At 36.3% G+C, this 21295-nt stretch overlaps 1 protein-coding gene across 3 annotated transcripts; it reads left to right on the top strand.

Moving 5' to 3' along the window:
• Window positions 1-1756: 1756 nt before the first annotated feature.
• Window positions 1757-20661, top strand: flnb (filamin B, beta (actin binding protein 278)). Of its 3 annotated transcripts, none has more exons than XM_058763210.1 (43): window positions 1757-2185; window positions 3473-3721; window positions 3862-3959; window positions 4076-4193; window positions 5477-5614; window positions 5712-5838; window positions 5927-6063; window positions 6234-6427; window positions 7049-7162; window positions 7252-7395; window positions 7891-7969; window positions 8571-8674; window positions 8744-9320; window positions 9421-9529; window positions 9618-9775; window positions 10152-10253; window positions 10328-10445; window positions 10528-10721; window positions 10800-10923; window positions 11217-11380; window positions 11483-11606; window positions 11701-11897; window positions 11982-12105; window positions 12178-12356; window positions 12436-12547; window positions 12659-12795; window positions 12877-13000; window positions 14345-14520; window positions 14608-14731; window positions 14862-14907; window positions 15022-15124; window positions 15200-15340; window positions 15878-16006; window positions 16478-16651; window positions 16748-16906; window positions 17072-17275; window positions 17396-17548; window positions 18268-18390; window positions 18489-18755; window positions 18882-19019; window positions 19961-20074; window positions 20165-20359; window positions 20469-20661. In XM_058763210.1, exons 1-43 carry the CDS (start codon window positions 1873-1875, stop codon window positions 20654-20656), a joined length of 6792 nt encoding a protein of 2263 aa, XP_058619193.1. In that variant the 5' UTR covers window positions 1757-1872; the 3' UTR covers window positions 20657-20661. The 3 variants fall into 3 exon arrangements, with proteins under 3 accessions (XP_058619193.1, XP_058619192.1, XP_058619190.1); XM_058763209.1 differs by having other exon boundaries at window positions 9615-9775; XM_058763207.1 differs by having other exon boundaries at window positions 8571-9320; window positions 9615-9775.
• Window positions 20662-21295: the final 634 nt, after the last annotated feature.

Here is a 21295-nt window from a genome sequence, read left to right as displayed (position 1 = left end):
TGACAGAATTTCATGTTACAATAGTGTCAGTTTGTTGACGTACCATTAACTAATATATGTTAAAAAAAAATTGCTTATTTCTAATTTAGGTTAATAAATATACTATTATTCATTTTTAATTCATGTTAGTTTATATTACAACAGAAAAAGCTATTATATTGTCAATCTGTGTTTTCAGTCTGTATTGCCTGTAATCCAATAACGAGCATTATTTGATTTCTATTAATTCATGGTACGTGGCATCTTTATAGCAAGAAATATCTTTGGCCTCACAATATACAATTTGACCACTGTTTTTTGAGTTACAAACAGATGTCTCTTATGAGCCGGTTCTTTTTAGTGACTCAAAAACATACAGTGTGACCAGGGTTGCCAGGTCTGTGAAACAAACAGCCCAATTGCTAGTGAAAACTATCACAATTGCTTTTTTTTTTTTTTTCTCTCTGTTTTTCCCTTGTGTTGGGGGTCCCCTCCTTTGAAATAGCAAGATGGAGAGATCGCTTTAGACCATGGTCTTAAAAAAAAAAAAAAAAAACCCTACAGGAAAACCACAGACTTGGCAGCACTGATTGTAACTAGTGTTAGCCTTGATTTGTACAACAAATGACTCTTATGAACTGGTTCTTTTTGTGAATCAGAAACAGAGCAAGCAAATGTTTGTCTGGCTCTTGAGACAAAAGTGAGCTGGTTCTTTTTAGTGAATCTAAAACATACAGTGTGACAAGCATTGCCAAGTCTGCTGAACAAAACCAGCCCAATTGCTATTGAAAACTAGCCAAATAGCGTTTTTTCTGCATTTTTCCCTTCTGTCAGAGGTTCCCTCCTTTAAAATAGCAAGATAGAGAAATCGCTTTTAAAAAATGAAAATAAAAACCTGCATGAAAACCGCAGACTTGGCAGCACTGAGTGTGACTAGTGTTAGTCTTATTACAACAAATGACGACTGAACCGGTTCATCCGGAATCAAAAACAGAGCACAGCAAATGTTAGCCTGAGTCTTGAGACAAAAGTGAGCTGTTTCTTTTTAGTGAATCAAAAACCTTACTAGTGATTTAGCGTAGTCTGATTCCAGAAATGAGTAACTCAGGCAGTTCTTTTAATGCGATACTGCCTTACAATTCTTACTGTAAGACTTTGAAAGCAAAGTGGACCTGTATAACTGAAATGAATCAAATCTAGAGCTTGTGAATCCGAATCAAATCAATTCGGGAAATTGATACCAAGCCCTATAATAACCTTGCAGAGTATTAAGATTTACAATATACACTAATTAAAACAAAAACAAATTCTGGGCACATAAATGCACCCCTGTAACCAAGTTTGTCATAAACCTGCAGCCAAAGGCACACGCTTCCATGGTGTAATGCAGTCCGCCCCAATGAGTCATCCCTCCTCGACACCGCATGGGAAATACGAGGACGTGCCCCGATCAAAAGAGCTCTGGCAATAATACGCTCCGTTTATTCTGGAGTAATGAAGAGTAACGTCACCAGCGATAAGGTTATCAGCAACAGTGATGTCAGACCTTCATCTGGCTGCAGGTGGGAATTAGCTGAATTCCCCAGGCCTGAAGATCCTGTTTCTGACCCCGTCTTCCTAGTAAATACATTCTTCGAGCACTGATGTAACTAGAATCTGTTTTTATTATTCCTTTGCACGATGTGGGGTTGCGGCATGATGACACGGTTCATGTCAGAGTAAAAACAGCTCTCAAAGGCGCTGTATGATCATAATTATGGGCCAGAATTGGGGGTTGTAGGGCACTCCCACCACCAGCAAAGCTACATGAAAGCTTCAAGCTTCACGGCTCTCAGATTGCAGTTCTCAGTTTGGTATAAAAGGTTTTGGACTCCACACTGATCAGAGGGAACGATGGGTGACTTTAAAGGTAGTGTTACTGCAGCTGCAATCAACCTGGCAGAAGATGCACCGTGGAAAAAGATACAGAAGAACACCTTCACGCGCTGGTGCAACGAACACCTGAAGTCTGTGGAGCTGCAGATCAGTGAACTAAAGTTCGATCTGAGCGATGGCCTCATCCTTATCTCGCTGCTGGAGGTCCTGAGCCATAAGAGGATGTTTCGAAAGTACCACACGCGACCCACTTTCAGACAGCTCAAGCTAGACAATGTTTCAGTGGCTCTGGAGTTTTTGGATCGTGAAAAAGTTAAGTTGGTGTCTATAGGTGAGTAACAACATGCCTGAACTCATTCAAAAGAAGGTGTTCACAACAATCTATCAGTAGTTTTCTCAAGTCATTTTAAACCCATATGTACAACCTTTTACATGTACAAGTTCACAATGAAGTAGTCTGCTGTTTTAAAGTCAGGTGTTCAAAAATATGGGCAGATCCAGACCAAATAAATCAGGAGAATAGTAGAGAGTTGGAGAGAATAGTGAAAGTCATAAATGATTTCTTTTTTCTTTTTCTTTTTGTAAGCAGTAACATCACAGAGACTGTGCCATGATTTTTTTTGCAAATTTAGTTCATATATTGAGTGTCAAAGCACCTACTGCACGAATAAACAGGGCTAACTTTAAAATGAATCCATGTTCATACTCCCCTTAAATTAAAAGCATGAACAAGCCATAATTCACCTTTAATTATACTAATTAGACAAAATAGCAAGTATAATTGTCTGTATGCTGTTAACAATGTTTCTGGCTTACAGCAACTGAGGCTATTACGCCATGTAGGTGAACATCAGGTTTCAATTTGGTATTAGTAATTTTGCTTTAAACATTCACTTTACATTGTTTAATTTCCATTTACAATTTTGAGGTGATTGGCAGGGTTGTTATTGTTAACTATAACTATATAAAAAAAAAATGTGTTAATTGAAATTAAGCTGAAGTAAAATATAAATGTAAATAGGAGATAGAAAAACTAAGTTAAACTTAAAATTAAGTTGAAGTTAAATATAAATATTTAAAAAAGAAACAAATAAATGACCAAATTAATAAGATAAACTAAAATGGAAAAAGAAAACTGAAAATATAAAAAATAAAAGCTAATTCAAAATATTAACTATGTAAATAATATAACACTGGTGATTAGCATCTTTATTGTATCTACATATATTTGTCTCTTAATCAAGTTCAGCTGCAATGTCAATAAATTGCGCCTGTTGTCTGAAAAGCATTAGCATTTCTTCAGAAAGACATTATCAGGTGTTGAGCTCAGTCTTCACAGATAATGAACTGAATTGCTGGTCCCACATGTTTTTCATATAAATTCCTGTGGTCCCTTCCCTAATTAGGGAGGGTAGTCTTTGGGTCAAAGTGTCCTTATGTCAAATTGGGGACGGCACTTCAGTCGATTAGCTGTTTCCTGGACTACAACAATGTTTGGATGCAATGGCTAAATGACAAAAAGCATTTGGTGCATAAAAAAAAAAAAATTATTATGTTGCCAAGTGAAGGTCTTTAAATTGAAAAAACAAATAGACACACCTTTACCGTCTCCATACAGACAGTAAGGCCATAGTGGATGGGAACTTGAAGCTGATCCTGGGTCTAGTATGGACCCTGATACAGCATTACTCCATCTCCACCCCGGTGTGGGAGGATGAGGCAAACGATTCTGTCTCCAAACTGACTCCAGAGATGAGGCTTCTGGGATGGATCCAAAACAAAGTCCCTGAGCTCCCCATAACTAACTTCAGCCAGGACTGGCAGGATGGCAAGGCCCTTGGTGCATTAGTGGATGGACTGGCACCAGGTAAGCCAAGTTTCTTATATAGTGCTTTTTAAATTCCCCGTGATCATGTGTTTTATTATTTTTTTTGTATGTGTTGAAAGAAAAAAATGCTTTTTGGCAGAGGTTTTTGTCTTACGAAACGATTGTTCTGGTTTATGCAGGCTTGTGTCCTGACTGGGAGAGCTGGGACACGGTGCATCGGGTGAGTAACACTAAAGAAGCCATGCAGCAAGCAGATGATTGGCTTGGAATTCCACAGGTGAGTTCAACCAGAAGAGACTGGCTAGTTACTTTACTTGCATTTTGATAATATTCTCAGTGATTGATTTTGCTCATATCAATTTGTAAATCTTTTTTATAATTAACTTTATCAAGCTCATAGCCCCAGAGGAGATTCTTGATCCAGCTGTGGATGAGCAGTCAGTGATGACATATCTCTCACTTTTCCCCAAAGCCAGACTGAAATCTGGAGCTCCACTCAAGCCAAAGAAAGGTTGGGCACATTATAAGCCCCCTGCTGTTTAGTGTTTTGATTTTGTCACTAGTAATGAAAAGGCAAGACGGAAAAATGCATCGTGATGATAATCAAACATTTGTTAATGAGCGAACTTTCTGCAGGTTACACTGATACGCAGTGTTGAGAAGGTTACTTTGCAAATGTAAAAGGTTACAGATTACAAGTTACTTCATTTAAAATGTAATATGTAGTGTAACTATTTCAATTACTTTATTAAAATAATGTAACTCATTAAATATGATTACTTTTCTAAATTTCTAACGAATGTTTTTAACTTAATCATTTTCTAACATTTATGCATGCAGAGTTAACCTACAGTAGTACTCAACACTGATTACTGTCAGACTTTCAAAATCCTTCATCACCTTAATTAAGATTATAAAAATGTAATTTTAAAGCACAGCGCTGGAACACATTTTTATCTCTCACCTTGGTGGCAACTCTCAAGACAGTTTGTAGCCTAAAGATTTCAGCGACAATGTGGATTGATGTAATTTAGCAGACATGGTTCAATCAAAAGCATCAGAATAGCATAACTTAACTAAAAATTACTAAAAAAATACTGGTCTTTAAGTGGCAGGAGGCATCGTGCACATCAAAAACAGGCAAATTAACAAATTAATATTATTCAACACATCCTAGCTTTTTACAGAAGATATTGAAATGTAACCCCCTTTGTAACATTTTCATAAGTAACTGTAATTTAAATACACATTTTTCTCAGTAACTTTATTACAGTTACATTTATTTTGTAATTAAATTACGTAATCCCATTACATGTATCTAGTTACTCACCAGCACTGTTAATTTGCCAGTAGGTGATAAAATTTACTTTGTTGTTATGAGTGAATCATTAAATTATTCATTTAATGGATTCATTCTAAAACCCTGATTCATTCAACAACAAAATGGCACTAATTTTTGTTCAGACCTATAGTGTTCAAACCCATGCACAAAAATTGAGGAAGTATCCAGTGAGCTGTGTCTAAAATGTAAGTTACTTAATATTAACTACTAGTTAATTGAACTGTTATATAAAAGTTGTTTTTGGTCTCAATATGAGCAGCACCTGCGGCCTCGTTCCTACAGTGAACACCTTGATGCTGTTATGACATGTAATTGACATGGTATTTGTCAGTTACCCAAATCCAGTTGTTTTCATAATATGTACAACCTTGAGAATATTGGGTATAATTTGATTTTTTTTTTTTTTTTTATCATCCTCTCGTGCAATTTAAAATCTCATTTTCTATTTTTAGTGCCTAAACCCAAAGCCTGTCGTGCCACAGGACGGGGACTGCAGTCCAAAGGCATGAGAGTAGGTCAGCTGGCCCAGTTTAAGGTGGACACCCACAAAGCTGGGCCTGGAAATCTGGAGGTCAATATTAGAGACCCCAGTGAGTAATAGCCCATGATCTCTCCAAAATCTGTATGAAGATGTACACAATTATGTATTCCCTCTTAGGTCGAACTAAAATGTTATCCTTTTTTCAGGTGGTAAGGAAGTGGCTGTTACACAGAAGGATGCTCATGTTGGTGTATATACCTTTGAATATACACCCACTGCTACAGGAGATCACACAGTGGACATCACTTGGGTTAATCAGCACATTGCCAAGAGGTTAGCTCTCATTCAACATGATAATAGCTGATATACATTAACATTTCATTTTAATTTGAAGATTAAGCTTCTTATTTTTCTGTTACAGCCCGTTTAAAGTCCATGTTGGTTCAAAAGCTGGGCCACAGAAGATCCGGGCATGGGGACCAGGACTTGAGGGAGGGACTGTGGGTTTGTCAGCTGATTTCTTAGTGGAATCTGTTGATGCAGATTCTGGCATGCTGGGTGAGTGGATGTTTGTGTAGTTTTAATGCATTACTAACAAAATGGTATATCTAAGCAATATAATTATACATCATTATATTATATTATATTATATAGAACAGATAACATTAATTACTAACACAATTTTACAGTTAATTTATACTTTAATTTTGACCAATTATCTTTCCAAGGTTTCGCCATTGAAGGTCCATCTCAGGCAAAGATTGAGTGTGTTGACCATAATGATGGCTCTTGCCTCGTGCGGTTCTGGCCAACTGAGGCCGGTGAGTATGCTGTACACGTAATGTGTGATGATGAAGAAATCCAGGACAGTCCCTTCATGACCTCCATCAGACCAAAGAGAAAAGACTTCCACCCTGACAAGGTAAACTCCGATATCCTCTCCTATTAAAGGGATAGTTCACCCAAAAATGAAAATTCTGTCATTACTTACTCACCCTCAAGTCGTTTCAAACCAAAGACCTTCGTTCATCTTTGGAAAACAAATTAAGATATTTTTGATGAAATCCGAGAGTTGTCTCTGACCCTGCATAGACAGCAACTTCAAGCACCACGTTCAAGGCCCAGAAAAGTAGTAATGATATTGTTAAAACATCATTGCGCACAAAAAGTATTCTCGTAGCTTCATAAAATTACATCTGAACCACTGATGTCACGTGGACTATTTTAACAATGTCCTTACTACCTTTCTAGGCCTTGAACGTGTCAGTTGTGTTGCTGTCTATGTAGCAAAGTTCTTGGATTTCATCAAAAATCTTAATTTGTGTCTGAAGATGAATGAAGGTCTTGCAGGTTTGGAACGACATGAGGGTGAGTAATTAATGACAGAATTTTCATTTTTGGGTGAACTATCCGCTTAATCTGTTTTGCAGACATGTGTCTAGTGTGAGAGCCCTTGCTCTTCTCAGAGAGATCCATTTCATATGAATGAGATGTTTTCATTAGATGTGAAATTATATCATTACTTATGCATGTTGGGTTTCAGGTGAAAGTAGAAGGACCAGGTGTTTCCCAAACTGGCTGCATAGCGAACCTTCGAACCGAATTTACTGTAGATACCAAGCGAGCTGGTGAAGGAGAACTTAAAGTTTATGCTCAGGTATTAAATACAGTCAAATATTTATGAATTTTCTTCACATTTAAATTAAAAGCAATTTTAAATTACAGAGTGATTTGACTTCTTCGCAGAGAGCAGATGGAGAGTTTGTAGATGTTATTGTTGCTTCTGAACAATCTGGTGTCATTGTCTGCTCCTACATCCCTTCATCTCTCTCCAAACACACCATTGCTGTGGCTTGGGGAGGAGTCATGGTTCCTGGCAGTCCTTTCATTGTAAGTCCATATATTGACCTTGGAAAAATAGCAGTAAACATGATCGTATAATGTAAAGCTATGAGAATGTGATGTAGAACAACAACAATAAAGCTCATTCTGATGCATTTCATTTACATGGTCTAATGAAGTTAAAGAAAACTCATTTTCCACAATTTGGTTTGCATCATGTTGCATTAATGTTCCAGCATCTGTTGCCTTATTGAAATTCCATTTCATCTTGCAGTGGCTTTAAACCTGTCTGGTGATGATGTACTGCTGCTTAATGCTGCAGCCAGAGCTTACAGGAATGTAATAGGATGTTTATTACTCTGTTTGTGCTGGCATTCCCTCTGTTAAGAGGGAATGAAACTATGCTTATTGAAATCACATGTGAAAAAACATGTATTAAAAAATGAGCCAATGAAATATATAGCTGTAATCTTCAGTTCTTTGGAAGCCTGTGATTGCTGCGCTGTAAGATTTTGTATGATCTCTTTGTCATTGCTGTTTCAGGTGACACCTCGCAGGATTAAGATTACACCATGTAGCCCAGTCTGGTTTAAACCAGATGGATCGGAAATGTATTACTCTGGTGAGTTTAAAGGAACAGTTTTTTGTAAAAATGAAAATGTTATCATCATTTACTCATCGTCATGCTATTCCAGACCTGTATGGTGGAATGCAAAAGGAGAATTTTTGAAGAATCTTCACATAGCTTAGTGTATGGAACAATCGGTTTCTGAATAAAAACTGAATTAGATTTCAAATTGATAAAACTATAAATATACGTCTATAGCTTTTTATTTTATGCATGTCTGAAAATGCAGGTAAAAGTAACAATAATCAAATAATACATTGATAAAAATATACATTTAAATTGCATTAAAAAACTTGTTCCATTTGTTTTTCTTTATCGTTTTGCCAAATACTTTTGTTTATTCATTTACCAATCAAGATAAAATGTGAGTTTGGACAATTTAGTCATATTGTTTCGAACAACATAAAACTGATTAAATAATTTGGGGAACTTTTCAGTTATTTATTAACAATATTATTTAATAAAAATTTAAATAAATTAATAATAATAATAATAATAATAAGATTATTAAAAAGTAATATCACCTCTTAGTTGTAAATATAGTAATATTCATGTCTCTGATGTTTTTGGTTTTAATTTATATGATTGTGTGTAGATGACGAGATGGACCTTGATGAAGACTTTCCAGAGAACTTTGGCCATGGAGAACTTGTTATGAACATAGTTAGCCCATCAAACATCCAAGCCGATGCCACAAAGGTATTGAGTCTTATGCTTTTTGTGCATTCACTTGAACAGTGTAGTATCAGATGTTGTTTGTTTCTTCAGGTAAAGGCTCATGGTCCAGGCCTAAAAGAAGGTTTTCTTGGAGAACAGGCTGAGTTTATCATTGACACAAGCAGAGCAGGCAGTGGAAGGCTTGCCGTAAGAGTGGATGGACCCTGTGAAGTTACACTACAATGTCTGGACAATCAAGATGGCACTTGTACACTGTTTTACCTTCCTACAGAGCATGGGATGTACAAAATAAATGTCCTTTTTGACAACTCTCACATAACTGGCTCTCCATTCCAGGCTGTTATACAGAAGCCGATTGATCCCTCTAAGGTTTTGGTAACAGACCTTGATCTGCTACAGGGGAAAGTCGGTGAACCTTGCATTGTAAATATAGACTGTGCAATAGCAGGATCTGGAGCTCCATCTGTGCAGGCTATCTCCGACTCAGGAGTCATTGTCCAAACCGAAGTGAAGGAGAATGAAGATGGCACCTACACAGCTGTTTATGTGCCTCTAACTGGAGGCGTATATACACTGCTTCTGAAATATGGAGGAAAGGAGGTGCCCTTTCGTAAAGTTATGGTGAATCCAAAGGTCTGCAAAAGCCATGTAAAAGTGAGCAGACAAGGTGAAAAGACCCCTATAGGTTTGTCACATTGCTATTGGTTTGAATTCAGATTATGTTTGTTTTCTTAATTTTTGTCTTCGCATCCGTTCTTTTTTTTCAGGCGTTGTGGTTAGTGATTGCGAAACTGACACATGTCAAGTTGTTGCAAATGGTTTGGGTCTCCAAAAGGGCCTCACTGGACATCCTAATGTGTTTAGTGTAAACGCCAGGTAAGAGGAAGTTAATTTCAAATATACATTCAGAGCCAAAAATGACTGACAACCCCATTTGATCCATAATGTTTCTCTTTCTCAGCAGATCTTCAGTTGATGATCTGGACATAACAGTGGAGGGTCTGTCTGAGTGTCACGTGACATGTAAAGACAGCGGTGAAGGCATGTATAATGTGGAATATACTCCTTCAGTGCCTGGTGACTATAAGATCACCATTACCTGTGGAGAGAACCACATTCCAGGTCAGCTTTACATTCACGAGAAACACTTGCTATTTTCCTTTATTTTATTTACTTCAATTTTATGAAATAATTCCAAGCACATGAAGGTAATTTCAATTCTAGGTATGATCAAGTTGCTTTTACTAGGTGCTATTTAGGTCATTAGGTCATTCATATTTTATAATGATAGGACAGATCAGAGCTGACAGGAAGCGAATTAGGAGAGATAGAGGGGGACGGCCCACAAGGCGATCGCCGTCGACTTAGAATTTTTTCTTGAATCAATCCTAAATATCATATATAGTTTTGATGATTGTATGACATTTGTTACCCACTTTGTTCACACCATGATGATTGCATTGCTGCTAACCTGTTTTCTTTTTAATACATAATACAGGAAGTCCATTTATTGCATCAGTGAAGGATGTTTCAATTACTGCAGACTCTGGAGTCTGTCTGCAGTCAGGGATTTGTGCATCTACAAATACTGATACTCATGGTAAGTATTTGAATATATTTTCTTGAGAATAAATGTGTCCAACACAAGAAGTCATGTCTACACATTTGGCGCAGGTTCTGGAGTGCCAGAGATCAAATACAGTGAAGATGGGATTTACAGATCATGTCCACCTCCATCAATGGAAGACAGGGATTCCTTCATAGGTCCTCAGAGACCTTGTGGAAGCAGCAAGTTAGACTATTTTTTCAACGTAAAGCATAATGTTATACGATAATTATCTGAACACCTATATTATCTACTCTTTTAATTGTAGCCCCATCCAGTTCCAAGCACTGCCTAATTGTGACCGTAATACAGAGCTTCCCTCGGCTCGTGGTGGGAATATGGCAGAGATTATTGTTCCTGGTATTAAAGGTGGAATCTGTGCTAGAACCCCCCAAAGTTTTACTATTGACTGCAGTAGCAGTGGAGAAACACCAGAGACTGTTGCTGTGATGAGACCTGATGGTGAGCACAAAGGAAAATGATTAAGCTTGCAAGCATTGAGAAAATCATTTTTGAGAATTTTGAATGTTTGCACTGTAGGTTCCATGGAGCTTCTGGAGCTGACATACAGTGGAGATGGCAGTTATACTGTTGTCTATTTGCCCACCATGGATGGCTGTCATTTATTAATGGTGAAATTCACTAATGATGAGAGTTTTAATCGGTGAGACATGTTTTGTTTTGTTGTGTTTTTGCAGGGAATGTGTTAAATTTTGTGGGTTATACATTTATTCCAGGTAAAATGTTTTTTGTTTTACTTGAGTAGCATCTCTAAAAATAATAATAATAATAAAATTTTAATTAATGAAGTATATTTAAAAATAGTTCTAAACTATTAACTTAAATATAGTTATATTAAATAATAATTTAATTACATTTATTAAATATTTTATATTGTGATTTCCACCATTTTAATTTATTTATTCATTTTTTTTTTTTATTTATTGTTTTTTACAGACAATTCGGGTTTGAAGTGTTGCCAATAGATGACACTGCTCAAGTTGATGTATCAGGACCAGGTCTGACATCAGGGATGTGTGCCTGGCGTCCTCAAATATTTACTGTCGACTGCACCTGCACAAGAAAAGTTCCACAGTTTGTTGCAATAATGACACCAGATGGTATTACACCATATATTATATTATATTATTTTAAATCACAACTACTAATTCAGTATTTCAGTAACAAGTGTTAAGTTGCACCTTTTGTTCATCATTAAATAGGCTTGACTGAGACAATAGAGGTTGAAGACAATGGCGATTGGACATACACTGTGAACTACACTCCTTCAATGGAAGGGCTTCATTCTTTGATGGTCAAATATGCTGAAGATAATTCCTTTTGCAGGTATGAGCATTGCATTCATAGGCACAAAATATTGATTAAATGCATAAGTTGTGCTCTATAGAGAAATTTGATGCATGTTACTGTTCATTTACAGTCCTTTCAATTTTCACGTGTTGCCTGTGCCTAATTCTGATGATAAACACTGTGGAGGTAAAGGCTCAAAGAATGGTACTCCAGTTTTTGGATTGGGCTTAGAGGCGCAAGTGTGTGTAAACACTCCTCAGACCTTCACAATCAATGGCAGTAGCACTGGAGAGCCGCCAGAGACTGTAGCTGTTGTTACACCTGATGGTGAGAACGTAATGAGAGGATGTATTATGTTGCGTTTCATGTAATTTTAAACAACAGAATTTGACTCATTATTTCCCTTTGCAGGAAAAGTCAAGCTATTAAATGCAAAAGACAATGGAGATGGAACGTACTTGGTGTCGTACTCCTCTTCTGCTGAAGGATCTCACTCAATTATGGTCAAATATTCCAGTGACGATTCCTTTAGAAGGTATTTTTATTGTGTAGCCACCCAATACATGCATTCCATATCCACAGGTTCTTATTTCCTGCTATCTTTCAGTCTTCTCAGGTTTCATGCAATACCTTCTCACTCTGGTAGCAATGTTAAAGATGTCTTAAATAAAGAGGAACTTTCGAGTCAGGAGGGAAGTGTCCACGCTAAGGCTCCTCAGATATTTGCTAATGGCTGCAGTGTGGCACCAGAGACTGTCACCACAGTGAAAGCTAACACTCAGAACCGTGAGTTTGAAATCTTGCTGACATTTGCATGGCAGTGTGTTTGATAGGGTAATCAATTACATGGGGTTTTTGCATGTAGGTTCAATCAACCTTGCAGATGTGATGGACAACGAGGACAGAACTTGTGCACCAAATATGGAGGGCTCTAATTCCGTAATGGACAAATACAGCAGTGAAGAGACTTTTAGAAGGTAAAATGGTAATTTAATGAATCTGATTTAGGCAGTACTGTCATGTACCTGTAAGACATTGTCATTTCTAGAGATCTACTAGAAACATTTGGTGTTTTATTTGTTTCTCAGCAACTCTGAGTTCCCGGAAGACTTGACAGTTGAACATACTGAACCAAAGGTTTGTGCTCAAATTCCTCAGTCGTTCAAAATCAACTGTAGTAAATCCGGGAAGCCCCCTGCGTGTGTGCTGATGATCACCCCCAACGGTGAGGATCAGCTTTTCTTGAAAGACGAATCAGATTTCTGTTGCTATATCTTGTGTAATTGTCCAAGCTTCATATCTACAGGAAAGACTGAACTGACAGAGGTTAAAGAAAATGCAGATGGGACTTACTCTGTTAAATATTTTCCAAACATAGAAGGTCTTCATTCTTTGATGGTCAAATATGCTGATGAAGAGTCATATTGCAAGTAAGAAAGAATGTGTTTTTTATCTGAAATAATAAAAAATAATAGTAGCATTTATAATAGTAAAATATATATTTATTTGTAGTTATTAACACTTTTTATTTTAGTATAAACTGTTTTTATAAATACTATATTGTTTGTAATATTAATAATAATTGTTGTTGTTATATTAATAACATTATTATTTCTGTTATTTATTATTATTATTTATTGTTGTTGTGAATTTGTATTATTTATTAAAATAACTCAGAATTGTATTAAATTTAATTAAAATAACAGTAATAACAAAATTAACAAATTTTACCTCAATAGTAGTGTTTATTTAAAAAAATAATCAATTTTTCTACAATAAAAATAATAATCATGATGGCTAATAATAATAATAATAATTATTATTATTATTACTATTATTATTATTATTTAGTACAATAAAAAACTTAAAGGGGTCATCGGATGCCCATTTTCCACAAGTTGATATGATTCTTTAGGGTCTTAATGAAATGTCTATAACATACTTTGGTTCAAATTTCTCAATGGTAGTGTAAAAAACACCCTTTTTACCCTGTCAAAATTAGCTCTGTTTTCAGCACACTGTTCTAGTCCATGTTGCTTTAAATGCTAATGAGCTCTGCTGACCCCGCCCCTCTCTTCCGTGGGGTGACGAGCAGTACTGTAAACTTCAGCCGCAAAACTGGCTAACTAGCACATTATTAGGAAAGGCGATTTGCAAAGATTCATTAAAAAAAAACCTTATACTCACTTCTGTAGATGAAGCTGGATCACGATTGATTCGCGAACATAGACGCATTTAAGCAGATCGGGATCGGCGCATTCACTTCAAAACTAAAGTAACGTTAATCCTCTGCGTCTTCAGCGGCTCAGATGTCGGGAGTAAATGACGACTGTTATATTCATTATTACATCCAACAACAAAACACCTCAATCGCTTAATCGGAGACATCTTGTCTTCCCTGCACCTGAGTCGACACAATGGCAGTCGGTCTGTTCACAGCTCACTCAGTTCTCTCAGCTCACTCGGGGCGGGTCTAAGGTAAGACGGCCTTGTCAATCAAATATCGTGGGAGCGGCCTGTACAGAACTATGTAATTCTGACAGGAATCTCAGAACAGGCTGATTTGAGAAAGGGGATTTTAAAATAGGGATTTAAAAAAACCACTGGGTGGATTTTTATCATTATAGGATGGATGTGTACACACACTTGCAACACACATTTCTGTTCAAACAACTTGTAAAGTGAATTTTGCATCCGATGACCCCCTTAATAACAACAACAACATAAACGGCTTCAAAATTATTTTAAAGTCTTTCATACTACTTGTTTTTCAGTCCTCTGAGATTTCATGTCCTGCCTCACTCTGCTATGAAGGATCAACATGTAACCAATACAACTGAGGTTTGTGGTGGACAACTAAAGGAAGATGTCTGTGCTCAAATTCCTCAGGATTTCACAACTTGCTGCAACACTAGTGAGGCCCCAGAGATTGAGCTTATGAAAGCGGATGGTGAGCCCCTGATTATATGATCTGAATCAATCTATGGAAGTCATCAGTGACACAGAAACCTTGTTTGTTGTGGTATTGATTTTGCAGGCAGTACAAAACTTGTTGAAGTGTTAAATAATGAGAGCAAGATCAGTGCTGCAAAACACAAGCCCTCCGCTGAAGGCTCTCACTCCTCAGCTGTCAGAAATCCCAGTGAGGAGGATTTTCAAAGGTAAGATGGCCATTACAGTCCAGTTTCCATCTAAACCATATACATTAATCATTCTATCTCAATATCCTTATTCATTATTCACTAATTTGTGCTTTGTTTATCCCTTAATTAATTGTGACATGAATTATAGTCACCAGCCGTCATCCTCATGCAAACCTCAAGGTTTTCAAAACAAGGTATGAATGTGTGAAGTTTCTTCAAGGTTAATTTCAATCCATTTAATAATGTCTTGAGTCCTTGAGACATTTTTTACCCTGAATGTCTTTAACATCTTCATTATTTCTCATCAGGTTGAGGGCAGAAATGTAAATCCTCTTGGTGCCATTAATCAAGCAGGGTTTCTATCATGTGATATAGTCCTGCCATCAAACTTAAGTGAAGGTGAAATTACAGGTGAGCTGTTACCCAGATTCACTCGTTCATTTTAATAATCGCAGCCTCACATCATTATTTTAATGGTATTCACAGGTGAGGTGATCACGCCGTCTGGAAAGACAACACAGCCCAATGTGATTGATGATAAAGACGGTACCATCATTCTAAAGTTTGATCCTTCAGAAGAGGGTCTTCACCAGCTACTTATTAAATCATCCAGAAGTGATTTACCAGGTTAGACTGTATGGAAAACATTGACTTGTCCCTCTTATTTAGTTCTTCAACAAACCAAATCAGATGTTTTAGTGTTTGCTTTACAGTTGACCATGCTTAAATGGATAAGGATAAAATATTTTAGAGCTTTGCATAACTAAATAAATGTACATTCATAATTATTATTATTATTATTATTATTATTATTTATTTATTTTTAAACCCATAAACTTTATCTGATAAAGAACTCACACTTTCTCGTATGAATTTTGGTTGTTTAGGAGGTAAATTAAAATAGGATGTTGATTTTTAGTTATTTAGCCTTATTTTAATGCTTGTTTTGTCTTATTTTTAATCATTTTAAGTCATAGTGGTTCTCAACCAAGGGGCCTTGGAAAACAATTTTTTTCATATATTTGGCATAGATGTCACTAAATACCAGCTTTACAAGTTTATTAAATGTATTCGCTCTTCTTAACTTAATTCATCCAACAATCAACATTTGTGGTATTTATTCCTTCAGAATAGTTTAAATACAATTCTTTCTCCTTTCTGCAGAACTTCCACTGCAGTATTATGCAAATAGTCTTGCTAATCGCAGCTCTATGGCCTATGGACGTGGCCTTGTGTATGGAATTGCAAATGAGACGGCAACATTCACCATCTGTCAGGAAGATTCAGCCTCGAGTGAGCATTTGTTTTGTGATTCCATAATAACAGACTGTGCAGATTTTTGTGCAGTTGTGCTGTATATTGTTTGCACATCCAATATTAGTTGACTTTTCACTTAACTGTGTGTCAATAGAACCAAGAACCTAACAAAGTCAAGAGGAAAGTGTGCTGAAATGGATCATCTTTTTTAGCAAAAATAATAACATTGCTGCTATCAAAGCATAATGAAATATCATTCATTGCCATTATAATAGAGTGCATTAGTGTTTGCCCACTCTCTCAGCGGCTTTGGTTCCAGATGTATTTTTCCATAATATTTTTCATAGAGGGGTTTTTAAAAAGTCTTTGTTAAAGCGTTATAAGCCATGAACCAAGACAGACAGTTACGAGGTGAACCAAGCTATCATTAAAACTCTGTTTCCCTAAGGAGAAAATTTCGTTTTTTACTTATGATATCTAACTGTTGCATGGATCTTATTTGTTTAGGTGAGCTGGACATCACAATTGAGGGTCCATCTGAGGCAGATGTGCGCTGCGTGGACAATGAAGATGGCACTTGTACCGTGAGCTACTTCCCAACTGAGCCTGGAGATTATGAGATCCAGATTCAACATGATGACGTGCCTATCCGAGGTAGTCCCTTCAAGTCCAGAATTGCTGGTATGGAAACTCCACCAAACCTCACACAAGTATTCATAATGTCATAGTGATCAAAGCTTAAACTACTAGATGCATGGTTTTTATATCCCAATACAGATGGTAATGTGAGAAGGTCACAGGTAAAACTGGGCAGTGCGGTTGACTTTACCCTGGACATCACTGAAGAAGATATAAGCCAGCTCTCTGCCAGCATCATGTCACCCGCAGGCAATTATGTACCCTGTTTGCTGAAAACACAACCTGACAGCCATCTCGGTGAGCCATCTATTAATGTGCACACAGCTGCAGTTGGTAGAAATGAAATGACAAGCATTGATAAGCCTCAACAAATACGTTTTAGCATTTGATTACCTCAAGGATACCCACATCCGTAGTGCCACTGTCAAACTTCATCAGAGGTGTGCTTTGTTTGTTATGCAGGTGTATCATTCATCCCCAGAGAGGCTGGTGAGCATCTGGTCAGCATCATGAAGGACGGTGAGCATGTGAGCAACAGTCCCATCTCTCTTTCAATCAGTCAGGCGGAGATAGGAGATACCAGCAAGGTGAAGGCCTTCGGCACCGGCTTACATACAGGGCGCACCTTCTGCACATCTGAATTTGTGGTTGACACTTGGGATGCAGGTATGTTGCTGTCTAATCAAATTAATTGACTTGCGCCTTATATTACGGAATGGATTGTGTGTTATGATGCTGCAAATTTTATATGTAGTCTAAAATTAAAACTAAACTTGCAACCTGCAGGATATGGTGGGCTAACAGTTGTAATTGAGGGTCCCAGTAAAGTAGACGTTCACACTGAGGAGCTGGAGCACGGAACCTGCAATATATCATACTGCCCAATCAAGGCTGGGAATTACAAAATCTCCATTAAATTCTCAGATGAACACATTCCAGGTTAATAGAGCTGCCTTATGCTACCACGTGTACTTTTATGTAATTTTATTTAACAAGGTCACATTAAATTGATCAAAAGTTACAGTAAAGAATTTTTTTTTTGGTAACATTTAAAAATGTCAATTTCAAATAAATGTTTATTTTCTCTTCATCAAACAACCCTGAACAAAATGTGTAACAATTTCACAAAAAATTAATAAATGCATAAAAAATATATATTAAGCCACACAACTCTTTTTAGCATTGATAATAAGAAAGGTTTCTTAAGCTTAAGAAATAATAAAAACCACATAATAAAATGATTTCTGGAGGAATAACAGGAATAAATTACATCTTAAAATATATTAAAACAGAAAATTGTTATTTTAAATTGTAGTAATATTTCACAACATTACAATTTTTTACTGCATTTTTGATCAAACAAATGCAGCCTTGGTGAGCATAAGAAACTTCTTTAAAAAATATAAAATTTTATTAATGGTAGTGTATAAAGAATTTGTAAATATTGTATATTTTGTGTAAATTTATATTATTAAAACATATTTTTTTAATGAATTGTTTTTATATAATTTATTTATTTTAAATTATATATTTTTTGTTAAATTAAAATCCACTTGGCTGACAAATTTTAGGGGACATTAGGCTTCTGATTTTACTTTTTCTAAATTAGTTGGTGTAAAGTGTAATAAATGAATAAATATTATATTCCTCTTTACTAGGGAGTCCTTTTACAGCTGTGGTGACAGACCGTGGGTTTATGAGAGAGAACATCACGTACAACCAGAAAGCAGCTCCTATTGCCAGCGTTGGGAGTGAATGCAGTTTAGCCTTCAAAATCCCAGGTTAGATGAATAGCCCATCACACTAATCCAGGCACTACATCTGACTTCTCCAGAACTTTGCAATGCAGCTAACAAAAATACATTCCCTTTCATTACAGGTACTGATGCTCAGACTCTGTCTGCTTATGTGCATGAGCCCTCAGGACGTCCAGGAGAGGCTGTTATTGTTGCTACAGGCAGTGACACCTATGCAGTGAGCTTTCTAGCTAAAGAGAAGGGAGTTTATAATGTGACTGTAAATAACCAAGATCAGACAATCCCTGGTTGGCCACTGCAGTACACCGTCGGCCCACTTGGACAGGGAGGATGTGAAAAGGTCCAGGTGTGGGGGAAAGGCCTTCAAAAAGCTCTGGCAAGTGTTCCAGGTATCCCACTAATATTTTTCTCTCTCTGGTTTTTGTTAATGTGAGGTGTTTTGTTATAAACTCTGTGACAGCTGGCTAAGTCAATTGTGAGTCATTTCAAAAGTATGTATTGATTTCATTTTGCAGCTGACTTTAATATTTGGTCCCGTGAGGCCGGAACGGGAACTCTGTCTGTCTCAGTAGAGGGTCCTGGAAAGATTGAGCTCCACTTTGACGATCAGCTGGATGGTTCTTGCATTGTGTCCTATACTGCTCAAGAGCCTGGTGGGTAATTACTGTAATGCTGTATATGTAATGTTTAAAAAATTTTGTGTTTTATGAATCTTAAACATTAAGTATGTGTGGCTTTTGATTATTTACACAATGGAAAATGAACAGGCTGCCTAGTAGAATGACTGAAGATAGCTTATATGAGGATGTGAACTTGTTAATTGTGATAATTTTTGACCATATTTGAAGTTTTGATATTATAATACCAATATCTGTAATTGTATTGAATAGGATGAAAAGTTTTAAAGTAAGACGAACCAGTTAATACCACAAAACATAAGAGATTTCATCAAATCCACTGCTGTGCCATTGTTTTCCCGCCAAAAATGATGTGACTTTCTGGACAATGATGGTCACTAGAGATCTGGAATAATTTAGAATTATTTAAAATAAATGTGTGATACTGTGACAAAAACATATCTACAATTAAAAAATGTAAACAAAAAAAATTATTGGAGCATGTTTTACAAGAAAATACTAGGATTTCAGTATTTCTTGAATTTTTTTTTTTTTTTTTGTAAGTGTTTTTGTGAAATTTACTAGCAATTTCTGAGTGAAAATTGTTTATTTCAGTTTTTTTCAGTGTAATATATTTCCGTTATTTAATATTATTTTCAAAAAGCGAGTTAGTATTTTATTCAATATATTAAGACATGACCCATTTAAACCAAGGACAATAATAATGCTAACTATACATTTTAAAAAAAATTATATGAGAATAGGGACATCCACATCACAGTTATAACAACTACAACATAGAAGAACAATATTGTTAAAATTGTCAATAAAAATATTGACAGCCAATCAGAATTCATCCTGCATTACACTTATTTAAATATAAATGTACATTCAACATCAGCATATTGATTGATTGATTTTCTGAGGAAGAGAAGGGCACATTTATAGACATATTTACAGAATTTGTTCTCTTGCAGGTGACTATGAGGTTTCAGTCATGTTTGATGAGGAGCATGTTTCTCAAAGCCCTTTCTATGTGACTGTCAGTGCCGGCACAGATAAGAGTCTCTCACAAGGACAAAATTGCTCTGGTATGAATTAGCAATGTTTTGGAGACCATTTCTATTTTGCATTGGATATGTTTGAGTGTGTAGTTCTGATGGTACTTTGTTCTATTTCAGCCGTAGATCATAATCAGATGTGTAACAGCTATGAGGAACCCTCTCTGTCAGACATGGAGATAAACACAACATCTGACAGCAGTGCTGAGCCAGTTTTCCTGTCTGACGCTAGTAAAGTCATCTGCCATGGCCCAGGCCTGAGTAAGGGCTTTCTAGGACGCAAAAACACTTTTTATGTGGACTGCAGTAAAGCTGGTGAGTGCAGCTTGACATTAGCAAGAATGTTAAGTAACTCATTTCACTAAGTAATGTCTCCAGAGAAATGTCTCTCTCAGAACTCAGTGTAGCTGCTTTTGTGTTGTAGGACAAAACCTTCTTTTTGTTGGCATGCATGGCCCCACCGTCCCCTGCGAGCGGGTGTCAATCATTCACATGGGCGGACATCAGTACAGGATCAACTACGCTGTGAAAGAAAGAGGAAAATACATATTAGCAGTGAAGTGGGGAGATGAACACATTCCAGGATCTCCATTCCATATTACTGTTCTGTGAAATACCTTCATTTATGTCTGTGTGTATATACACTACTGTTGAAAAGTTCAAGGTTGGTAGGGTTTTGTTTTTGAAAGAAGTCTCTTATGCTCACCAAGGATGCATTTAATCAAACATGCAGTAAAAATAGCAATATTGTGGAATAATTATTACATTTTAAAATAACTTTTTTTTAATTTTCATATACGTGACCCTGGACCACAAAAACAGTGATAAAAGTCAATAGCCAAAAATACATTGTATGGGTCAAAATGATCCGTTTTTCTTTTATGCCAAAAATCATTAGGATTTTAAGTAAAGATCATGTTCCATGAAGATATTTTGTGAATTCCTTACTGTAAATATATTAAACTTCATTTTTAATTAGTATCATGCATTGCAAAGGACTTCATTTGGACAACCTTAAAGGCAATTTTCTCAATATTTAGATTTTTTTGCACCCTCAGATTCCAGATTTTCAAATAGTTGTATCTCGGTCAAATATTGTCCTATCCTAACAAACCATACATCAATGGAAAGCTTATGTATTCATTTCGAAAAAATTGACCCTTATGACTGGTTTTGTGGTCCAAGGTCACATATTTTAAAAAGTAATTAATTCCTTTGATGCAAAGCTGAATTTTCAGTATTACTCCAGTC

The sequence above is a fragment of the Onychostoma macrolepis genome, chromosome 23 (genome assembly GCF_012432095.1).
Source record: "Onychostoma macrolepis isolate SWU-2019 chromosome 23, ASM1243209v1, whole genome shotgun sequence".
NCBI classification, from domain to species: Eukaryota; Metazoa; Chordata; class Actinopteri; order Cypriniformes; family Cyprinidae; genus Onychostoma; species Onychostoma macrolepis.
This window is presented reverse-complemented; position numbering and strand designations above follow the sequence as displayed.

Excerpts from the sequence above, each read along its gene's own strand:
- flnb (XM_058763207.1), top strand. The coding sequence starts at position 1,873 with ATGGGTGACTTTAAAGGTAGTGTTACTGCAGCTGCAATCAACCTGGCA. Across the intron at positions 9,776-10,151 it reads TGGAGAGAACCACATTCCAG|GAAGTCCATTTATTGCATCA; the intron begins GTCAGCTTTACA and ends TACATAATACAG. Across the intron at positions 15,125-15,199 it reads AAGTGAAGGTGAAATTACAG|GTGAGGTGATCACGCCGTCT; the intron begins GTGAGCTGTTAC and ends TGGTATTCACAG.